Below are 11,193 nucleotides of genomic sequence, written 5' to 3'. Positions count from 1 at the left end.
CTGTGTTTTATATTTTGCTTTATTTGACAGATTGATCTCTGAGCTGTGATTGGTCGCGTATCTTATCTCTGAGTTGTGATTTGTTAGCTCGACTATTCGAAAAATAAGTAGAGCTATCCTACTCACGTCGGTGTCGGCGTCACACCTTGGTTAAGTTTTTCGTACCAGTTCACATTTTTACAAAGTCTTTTGAGATAAAGCTTTGAAACTTTCAACACTTGTTTACCATCATCATGGCAAGTTATAGGCAAGAGCACATAACTCCATCAAGGATTTTGGCTGAATTATGGCCCCTTTTGACTTAGAAATCATGGTTAAGTTTTTCGTACCAGTTCATATTTTGACAAAGTGTTTTAAGATAAAGCTTTGAAACTTTCAACACTTGTTTACCATCACCATGGCCAGTTATAGGCAAGAGTATATAACTCAATCAGGGATTTTGGCTGAATTATGGCCCTTTTCGACTTGGAAATCTTGGTTAAGTTTTTAGTACCAGTTCATATTTAGACAAAGTATTTTGAGATAAAGCTTTGAAACTTTCAACACTTGTTTACCATCACCATGTCCAGTTATAGGCAAGAGCACATAACTCCATCAAGGATTTTGGCTGAATTATGGCCCATTTTGACTTAGAAATCTGGGTTAATATTTCGTACCAGTTCATATTTTGACAAAGTCTTTTGAGATAAAGCTTTGAAACTTTCAACACCTGTTTACCATCACCATGTCCAGTTATAAGCAAGAGTACATAACTCCATCAAGGATTTTAGCTAAATTATGGCCCCTTTTGACTTAGAAATCTTGGTTAAGTTTTTCGTACCATTTCATATTTTTATTCCCCCGAAGGGAGGCATATAGTTTTTGAACAGTCTGTCGGTCTGTCCGCAATTTTCGTGTCCGGTCCATATCTTTGTCATCGATGGATGGATTTTCAAATAACTTGGCATGAATGTGTACCACAGTAAGACGACATGTCATGCGCAAGACCCAGGTCCGTAGCTCAAAGGTCAAGGTCACACTTGGACGTTAAAGGATAGTGCATTGATGGGCGTGTGCGGTCCATATCTTTGTCATCCATGGATGGATTTTCAAATAACTTGGCATGAATGTGTACCACAGTAAGACGACGTGTCGCGTGCAAGACCCAGGTCCGTAGCTCAAAGGTCAAGGTCACACTTAGACGTTAAAGGATAGTGTATTGATGGGCGTGTCCGGTCCATATCTTTGTCATCCATGGATTGATTTTCAAATAACATGGCATGAATGTGTACCACAGTAAGACGACGTGTCGCACGCAAGACCCAGGTCCGTAGCTCAAAGGTCAAGGTCACACTTAGACTTTAAAGGTCATTTTTCATGATAGTGCATAGATGGGCATGTCCGGTCCATATCTTTGTCATTCATGCATGGATTTTGTAATAACTACGCACGAATGTGTGTTACAGTAAGACAACGTGTCGCGCGCAAGACCCAGCTCCGTAGGTCAAAGGTCCTAAACTCTAACATCGGCCATAACTATTCATTCAAAGTGCCATCGGGGGCATGTGTCATCCTATGGAGACAGCTCTTGTTTGTAAAGTGTTTGACATATGGCTTTGAAACTTTTATCACTTGTTTAGTATAATAGTCTCTATCTGTAGGAAAGAGAACATAACTCTGTCATCTATTTTGGCTGAATTATGGCCCTTTTTGGACTTTGAAATTGGTTCTGTTTTCATACAAGTCCATGTTTTGTCAAAACTATTTAACATATGGCTTTTAAACTTTGAACACTTGTTTATCATTATGATTTCCATCTGTAGGCAAGAGTACATAACTATTTTGACTGAATTATGGCCCTTTTTGGACTTTGAAATTGGCTCATATATTGCCATTTAGTGCAAGACTTAACGAAATCAAAGTAATACAGGAACATTGTTTGTCTAATCTATTTATTTCTTTTGTCTGAATATCCGTGGAAATAATCTGACCCCATTCTTCAATCAATTCTTCGAATAGTCTAGCGCGCTGTCATCAGACAGCTCTTGTTCTTGATCTGATGTCTGAGCTGATATTGGTTCAGTTTCTGATCTTAATGAGCAGTAATTGGTTCATGCTCTTGAATAATGACCGGTTTATAAACGTTCAGCGGATTTTCAAATAAATGCACATGAATGACCCCCGTCACATGGTATGACGAGGCAAACACTAGATCCAAGGTTGGGCATCAAAAGTCGAATAGCTTTTTTACTTACCGCTCCATATCTTCCATTCTGCTCGAAGAAATTTTATATTCCTCATCAAGACGAAGACCCAAGTCGCTAGAAGATTTTCAATAAACTGGCATCAGATTTTTACCCCTTCAAGACAAAGTCAACATGGTCAAGGTTACACTTTGAGGCCAAAAACATTATTTCGTGTTGCCAAATTTTTTCTGAACCGCTGTAAAGATTGTCGTAAAACTGATGTCAGTTGTTTACCTCATCAAGGCAACATACAAACTTCAAGACCCATGACTAGGTCCAACAATTTTCCTGTATCAATGTGGCCTCTGAAGGTATTAATCAGCTTTGGTAATTGCTCTCGTTACTGTACCATTTAACCAGAAATGTCCGCATGGGCCTCCGTGGCCGAGTGGTTAAGGTCGCTGACTTCAAATCACTTGCCCCTCATCGATGTAAGTTCGAGCCTCACTAGGGGCGTTGAATTCTTCATGTGAGGAAGCCATCCAGCTGGCTTACGGAAGGTCGGTGGTTCTACCCAGTCGCCCGCTTGTGATGAAATAATGCACGGAGGGGCACCTGGGGTCTTCCTCCATCATCAAAGCTGGAAAGTCGCCATATGACCTATAATTGTGTCGGTGCGACCTTAAACCCAACAAAATAAAAAGAAATGTCCGCATTTTAGAGACGTAATCTCTTGTTGATTCCTCTGTTAGCATAATGCTTGGTTGAAATCTAATTTGCAGTAAAGAAACAGTCTGGACCAATAATGGCCAACTTGGTTTGACTAAATTAAAAAAGAATGAATTTCATAATCCAAAGGGTCCAAAATATTAACAATACTGAGTCAAACTAGGAGTGAAAATTCTACAATTATAGACTACTGTTCTGGTAAGTTTGAAGTTGATAAAATTTCAAAATAATATTGAGACTGTTTGACTTAGTCTGGTTATCAAAGATAATGAATGCGCAACATATATTTTACATAAAGATTCATACGACTCCATGATCCTAGAGAACCGGATGATATAACAAGGGGCCTCCATTGCCGGATGGTTAAGGCTGCTGACTGAAGTACTTTCCTATTACCACTATGGATCCCAAATATTTCCTCTAGTGTAGAATTCTTTAATGTAAGAACGCCGTCCAGCAGAGATATACGCAAGGTTGTTGGTTTTACTCGGGTACCCGCCCGTGCCTGAAATAATGTCTGGAATGACACATGAGGGTTCCCTCCATTATCAAACACTGGAATGTCTCCTATATGTCATATATCTGTTTCCACAAAACTTAATGGAAGCATGCTTCTATGCTCTTGAACAGTGTAGATATTAACGTCGAGGCCGTGCGTAAATATCTGAGCGCAATGAAGTTTGCTAACAGCTTATTCTAACAGACCGAAGACCTGCGCCATCTCATAATATGCCCATTTAGATGTTTAACAAAACCATGAAAGACTCTTACAGCTGCCATACGCAACTCCAAGACTGATGTTGTGATATTAACATTTCTAAGTAGAGCCCTCGGAAGCATGATAACCAACTGAAAACATTTATAATTTGTATATTGACAAAGATTTTCAGAGCTAGTATTGGACTATACCTTTCATATAAAGTTTGGTAGAAATCTGAACCAAGCAAACTTTATTTATGAAATAATTGACGTGTGAAAATCTTTTAAGGGGTTCTTGCTTAAAATGTGCTAAACAAAACTCTCACAGGATCATAGAATCTAATAATTAACAGGTTTGGTATAATTCTACCAATATCTTCAAGAAAGGGTGTGAACCAACTCCATCTCATTACCCCTCTTAAAGTGTACTTAATATTAGTTCATTGTTTAAACAACATATCTGATCTCCACTGTTAATACTGTCACGAAGACCAAACACTGTAAACATATTTTACCTGGATTTGTATTTGTCTATCAACTCCATAATTCCTCTACTACAACTGAAACAGTATAGTGGCGGCCGCCTCTTGACAATGTTGCAGGTATTACGTCCGTACTAAGCTGGCAAGTATTTGAAATAAATTAAAAACAACTTACTCACAGTATTCACTGTATTAACAGAAGAGTGATCCTACTGAAGGGAGACAATACAGTTATGTTTCAACTGTATAAAATATAGTCCTAGTTTTATCCCTTATTCATGTTTGCGTATGATATTTATAGACATTCTTAGAAAGGAAGTAGGAAGTAAAATACAATTTTCAGAAAAAAAGAGAGTAAAAATCAGGTTTATTGAGTAACCCTTTTGTAGACAGTCTTGATGATAGAAAAGTTGGTGTCTTGGAATAGTTTGCATATATTAGCGAAGGACAGCCAGGTAGGCCTAAATGTTCCTTTATTAATGGTAATGCAGGTTAAGACATGTTTCGACGGTTGTTCAGCAAATACAGATTAAAGAGATATGAAAAATGATGTTGAAAACAGCTGATTCTAACACGGAGATATGAACTACAAATGTTACTGAAAGTTTGGTAATATTGTTGTGACTATAACTTATTATACATGAACTACAAATGTTACTGAAAGTTTGGTAATATTGTTGTGACTATAACTTATTATACATGAACTACAAATGTTACTGAAAGTTTGGTAATGTTGTTGTGACTATAACTTCAGTCGGGGAACTTTCCCATTCGGGAATGTTGGGGATTCCCCTTTTCACTTTCCCGATCGGGAAATATTGATAGAAGGAGGTTTCTCAGGAAGTACTTGGCCAAATACTTACAAACTCACGTGTCTTTGGCATCATAAGGTTAAATATCGCTAGCTTTTATTGTATAAAAATTTTGCCCCTTTTTAACCTTTTGAATTTTGGTTAAAGTTTTGCATGTAAGCAATTTATACAGAAATGACTTGGCCAGTGTTCATTCGCATCATGACCTTGTGGAACACGTTGTAGTCTCATACTTTCATTTTTGTCAAAATAGTGCTGCTTTTAAAGTTGTGCATGTAAGCAGATTTCTCTAAATCTACAGTTCGAAATGCTATCAAACTTTTCATATGTCTTTAGCATCTTGCGATGACCGGTGAGAACAAGTTATATAACTCTATGTTTCATTTCAGCACATTTATGCCCCTTTTTAACATAGACGTGTTTCGAAAGTTTTGCATGTAATCATGTTTTCTTTCAGAAACGTTATCTTAATCAACAAACATCTTGCATATCATTAGTGACCTAAAGAAGCAGGTATAATAACTTTTGCTTTACATTTTGGCAAAATTATTCCCCTTTTATGTCGAGCCCACTTGCGGAATCGGAGACATAGTAAACTGTTGTTCAAATGGCTGTTTTGTGTATGCATGTGTGCTTGTGTCCGCCTAGATCATTTTGTCTGACCATAACTTTGATATGCATGAAGCAATCTTGTGCCATGCGCAAAGCCCCAGGTTCCTATCTCATAGGTCAAAGTCACAGTTAGAGGTCAAAGGTCATGTCATATAATTTTGACATGTATTGAGAAAACTTGTAAATCTTTTGCAGGAATGTTTAACTCATTGATACAGAGTGTCATGTACAAACCCCCCAGGTTCCTATCTCAATGGCCAAGATCACAGTTTTGGGTCAAATGGCGGTTCGTTATGTTGCACTTGGGCATCTAGTCATTTACAAATAGAAGCAGAACCTATTTTACTGAATGCTTTCAAAGTTGTAAAATGTCAGCATATAATAGAAATTGTCATTACTTTCCTGTTCGGGAAAGTATATGTTCAAAACGGGAAAGTGCTGAAAATGGTAAGTTTTCTTAAATATCCTTCAACTTTGACCTTGAATATCTCAAAGACAATAATGTTTTAAGTATTTGCCCTCGGTAGAATTTTAGATAACTGTTTTAAGAATGGATTCAAGCAATTAATATGTATCTCCAACATATTCTGTGATGCCCGGAGCCCATACACCAAGGTAAATGAAAACTTGGCATTTTCTTTCCCGATCGGGAAATTTTTCAATCAATATTTCCCGATCGGGAAAGTGAAAAGGGGAATCCCCAACTTTCCCGAACGGGAAAGTTCCCCGACTGAACTTATTATTCATGAACCACAAATGTTACTGAAAGTTTGGTAATATTGTTGTGACTATAACTTATTATACAGACACTTGGGGTGTTTGAATTTCTACGGTGCTGTAGTGAGAGAATCTATTTTATTAAAAACTAGTTCAAATAAGTTTAATATATTGTTTGCGGTCTGGCCCCAATTTCACGAAAAAACTTAAGTAATTACTTATTTAAATCTTTTATTTTAAAATCATGCTATTGCTTAAGCAATTGTTATTTAATATTGATTTTTTCATACCAATGTAGTTATAGCTAAATTAAACTATGGTTAGTAGTATATGTCTGCAGTACTTATTTCAGTCACGCAAATACGATATTTCTATTCAAGCACGAGATAATGAACTTAAGTATATGCTTAATTAGGGGAGAACGGGATTGAATGTGCCATTTTTTTTTGTGCCATCGATGAGGGACAAGAGATTTGAAGTCAGCGACCTTAACCACTCGGCCACGGAAGCCCCTACTGTAAATCACTTTATATTAGCGTGATCTTTATTTCGCGAATTCCGGCACCCTGAATTATTTCGCGGATTTATGAATTCGCGACGGAAGGGTCAGAAAGTTAAATTCGCGAAGTTTCTTATCTCATGTTAGCGAAATTTCAGTTCCGGAAGTTGTGATTATATCATTGCCAATTTTTCAGTACCGTGCCGAATTTATGCATGCCAAAGACTCGTCAAACACATGGTCCGTAACGTTTATTTCGTTTTAGCAATTGGTTACATTATTCATACAGACTGAAATAATTGAGCCTTTAAATCCTTTATTCAATTTACTGGCGATTATTCTCATTACACTTAATAGCTGATAAAATGTTTGTTACAGCCATTTCATAAATAATCAACGTTCAAGTATATAATACAATGGTGTGATAAATTGTCCGCTTATCCCTATTGTTGTCTAAACAAAATGTGTAAAAAAGACAGGTTTGTTGAGAAGATAAGGGATGATATAGATCTTCTCATAGGACAACACGCGCTCTGCTTGTTTGACACATACGAAGTGCATCCAGGAGATGCTCTTCGTTAAAACTGCCAGCTGCATGTAAATGTAACCTTAAGCAGTATATTTTTCATGAATTATTCATAATGTATTGAAATGTGAAATGAATTGAAATTCATTCAATAAACAATGATGTATAGGCGGCTAGTATTCATTGCTGAACTTGACCGTATTTTGGATATATTTTCGGATATGTCTGTATGTTATGGAAGGATATTTACGCGGATTCATGATTTCGCGATATACCCGATTCGCGAAAAATAGCGAAAATTAAAACACCGCGAATAATACCGGATTTACAGTATCTAGGAAAAAAGTGACATTTAGAGGGTTGGGTGAAGGGTATAAAGTTACACCTTCATAATTATGTGGTTACTGTCAAACATTTGTTTTAAAACAAAAATGAATCATTACTAATATATAGAATTACTCTACCAGATGAACTCCTGCTGTACTACATTAATTAGACGATTAAACGTTGTTTGCATTTCCAGAAATGGCAGTGTCAGGACGCAAGTTGTCAGATTTTCAAGGCTCAGTATATTTAGGATCAGCAGAGGACTTTGATCACAGTTGCCAGCCTTGTCTTACCATTGGTCAGCATGTAGGAGCTCACGGTTTTTGTGTGGAATGCCAGGAATATCTATGCAAAACTTGCTTTGAGTGTCACAAGAGGACAAAAGCTTCACGAAATCACCAACTTCTTGATAAAGACAACGTTGGTAAACATGCCATTTCCAGTAAAGATTCTGAGGAATGCACAGAAAAATGTTCAGTGCATAAAAAGGAAATAATCAAATTTTTCTGTCCAACACACAAGGCTCTTGGCTGCAATGACTGCATCATCTTGGATCATCGGACATGTAAGATTGATTACATACCCGATAAATGTGCAGATATAGGGGACAGTGAGGAATACAGGGATATCATGAAGAAACTTAGCGAGAAAATGAAAGATGCCGAGGATATCATGAAGAAAGCTGAAGTAAGAGATAAAGAAATAGATAATTGCCATGCTGGTATTATCAAGGAAATCCTCAACTTCAGGAAGGAAATAAATGAACGCCTGGATCAACTGCAACAAAAAATTCAGAAAGATGCTGACAAAAAGAAATCCAACGATAAAATAATAATTAAGATGGTACTTGATGAATGTGCAAATATCTCTTCTGATATCAAGAAATTACAGTCAAGTTTACAGGCTGACAAATCGTCACGACAGAACGGGCAACTTTACATCAACATTAAACGTGCTGAGTCTAAATTGAAGTCAGAAGAAGTGCAGAAGGCAGATGAAAATCTAGCGAAGACAAACATACAGTACTCATTTGAACGGAATACTGATCTTGAAAATATGCTGTCCAAACAAAGTGTATTTGGAACGTTAAACCTCAGTGCCAGCTTCGTCACGTCGACAAAGAAGAAACAGATTAAAACCCTAACGCACAAAGAATATATAAATGTAAAAACAAAGTCAGATTCCGATAGCTATTACTGCTATATCACAGGATGTGCCATCTTACCTTCTAACAAACTTGTACTGGCTGATAACAGTAATTGCAAGCTGAAAGTTGTAGACATACAGAGTAAAACTTTGATAGAAGAGAAAAAACTTGGCTCCAGCCCATGGGACATTGCTGAATTGCCCCAGGACCAGATTGCAGTAACAGTACCAGGAAACAAAGAAATTCTTATAATGAAAACAGTTGGTAAACTGTCAACTGTCCGCAAGATTCCAGTTAAATGTGAATGCGATGGTATATTTTATCATCAAGATCACCTCTATACACATTGTAAGAACCCTAACAGTGTACTTGTACTGGATACACAAGGTAATGTCCAGAACACAATCTCCCTGAATAATGACATATTTAATGACCCCCGATATATTGTGGTAAGTGAGGATTCCAGACATATCTATATCAGTGACAATGATAGCCACTGTATAGTCAGTTTAACATTTCAAGGTGATGTAGCAGCTGTATACAAACACGAGAAACTTGGTAGACCAGAGGGAATGGTGATGTTAGATGATGGATCATTGCTGGTGTGCTGCTGCTTGAGTGGAACCATTCATCATATATCAGGAGACTTGAAGCAAGGTCAGATAATGATAGATGGTCTATCTTCCCCATGGTCTATACCACAGTCTATATGCTACAGTCATCATCATGATGAAGTCTATATTGGCTGCTGGAGTGAACAGCTGAAAGTGTATAGTATGAAATGAACAATCACAACAACAATATCTAAGTAAATTGATCAAGTAAATAACGATATAAATGATATATAACTGTCTATAAACTGTATAAAGATAAACTGAAACACAATTTCAGGTTTCTAATTACATTTTGATTTGTCAAAACAAAGAAATAATTTGAAATAAATGTTTCAAAATATTTGACTTCTATGCAAAACCATTCTGTACACAAAATGATTACACAAATGAAAATATAAAAGCTATTAATTAGAAATATCATTTAAAGTTATTATGCAATTTGCTTTTTTTCATGTAACCTCATATATTTAGCTCTAACAAATGTATTAGTATGATATCTGTGTTTTATTGACTTTGAATATCTAAACTGAATTAGTTTTTTCGTCAGTTTACAACTGTTAGATATATCTATGATTTATTACCTTATTAGTCTGATTTTGACTCTTCCAGCAAATTTATCTTCTTACAGATTTTATTACAACCGTCTTTTTGTCCATGAAGTCTTTTTTTTTAAATAGGCTATCATTGGTAAATTTATTCTGAATTGATATTTTAATGAAGAAATTACGGCGCTTTGTGTACATACCCTACTGTAAGAAAGAGTACTACAAAGAATTAATGTAAAACTTTAACATGTATAAACCTTTACAACCTTTATAGTTTCTGTACTGACAAGGGAACACTCATTCCCGTTACTTTCAGAACCTATTGGAAGCCTAAAGTCTACCAAGTTACACTATTAAATCTTTTAATTGAAAATGAGATAAAATGAGATTACCGTGGCCGTATAAATTCTGTATTAAATCTTTCATTGACCTTGCTCCTTCAAAAAATCATTATTCCAGTTCCGTAGACTGACCTTCTGATTGACCTTGGAAAACCTATTACAGTTTTCACTTCTGTACATATTTAACAATTCTCATTTTGATTACAAATATGATAATCAGACTTGGGATTCAACTTTTTTTTTTCATTTCTTCTGAAAAGGCATTTAAGAATAAAAATGTCTTCTAATCTTTCCTCTTTTGACCATTAAAGTTTTGTTTCATATGTACACTGTACGACAGTTGCACACCCATCGATTTCAGGTTATTTCATATGCACAAATCTGACGTCACTCACACGTTGATGCTGAGTTATATCATATGTACGGAATGTGTCATGTACTTTAATGAAAAACAAGCGAATGAAGTATTTCCATGCAATACAAAGTCCCCTACTGGAAGGTATCTAATTTTCTCTACATGAAACATATCTGTCATAGTGCATAAAGGTATAATATCGTACTATATATACAATATTTTATATTAAAATTTTGCATATACAAAAGCCTACAGTTGTTAGTACAAAATCCTTTACCAGGTATAGATGGGTCAAAATAAACCTAATAATTGGATGTAACATGCATGTTGTACCACAGGAAAGTGGTCTCGATTTTTCCCTATGGCCAGTAATAAACAAGAGGACCATGATGGTCCTGAATCGCTCACCTCTTCCCACATGACCCAGTTGATAAACATTCAGACCAACTTTCATACAGATCCCATGAAAAATATGGCCTCTAGAGAGGTCACAACTTTTTTTCATTATTTGACCTACTGACCTACTTTTTGAAGGCACGTGACCCACTTTCGAACTTGACCTAGATATCATCAAGATGAACATTCTGACCAATTTTCATGAAGATCCATTCACAAATATGGCC

General features: G+C 36.2%; 1 protein-coding gene across 2 annotated transcripts; it reads left to right on the top strand.

Annotated features, from left to right (window-relative positions):
* Positions 1-4,369: 4,369 nt before the first annotated feature.
* LOC123537573 (uncharacterized) lies at positions 4,370-10,817 on the top strand. Of its 2 annotated transcripts, none has more exons than XM_053528880.1 (2): positions 4,370-4,530; positions 7,765-10,817. In XM_053528880.1, exon 2 carries the CDS (start codon positions 7,767-7,769, stop codon positions 9,498-9,500), a length of 1,734 nt encoding a protein of 577 aa, XP_053384855.1. In that variant the 5' UTR covers positions 4,370-4,530; positions 7,765-7,766; the 3' UTR covers positions 9,501-10,817. The 2 variants fall into 2 exon arrangements, with proteins under 2 accessions (XP_053384855.1, XP_053384856.1); XM_053528881.1 differs by lacking the exon at positions 4,370-4,530 and adding an exon at positions 4,559-4,684.
* Positions 10,818-11,193: the final 376 nt, after the last annotated feature.

Source organism: Mercenaria mercenaria, chromosome 17, assembly GCF_021730395.1.
Source record: "Mercenaria mercenaria strain notata chromosome 17, MADL_Memer_1, whole genome shotgun sequence".
Lineage (NCBI taxonomy): Eukaryota > Metazoa > Mollusca > Bivalvia > Venerida > Veneridae > Mercenaria > Mercenaria mercenaria.
Note: the sequence above shows the minus strand (reverse complement) of the source record. Positions and strands in the feature narration are given on the sequence as shown.

What these genes read in the sequence shown, in the direction of transcription:
- LOC123537573 (XM_053528880.1), top strand. Translation starts at nt 7,767, where the DNA reads ATGGCAGTGTCAGGACGCAAGTTGTCAGATTTTCAAGGCTCAGTATAT.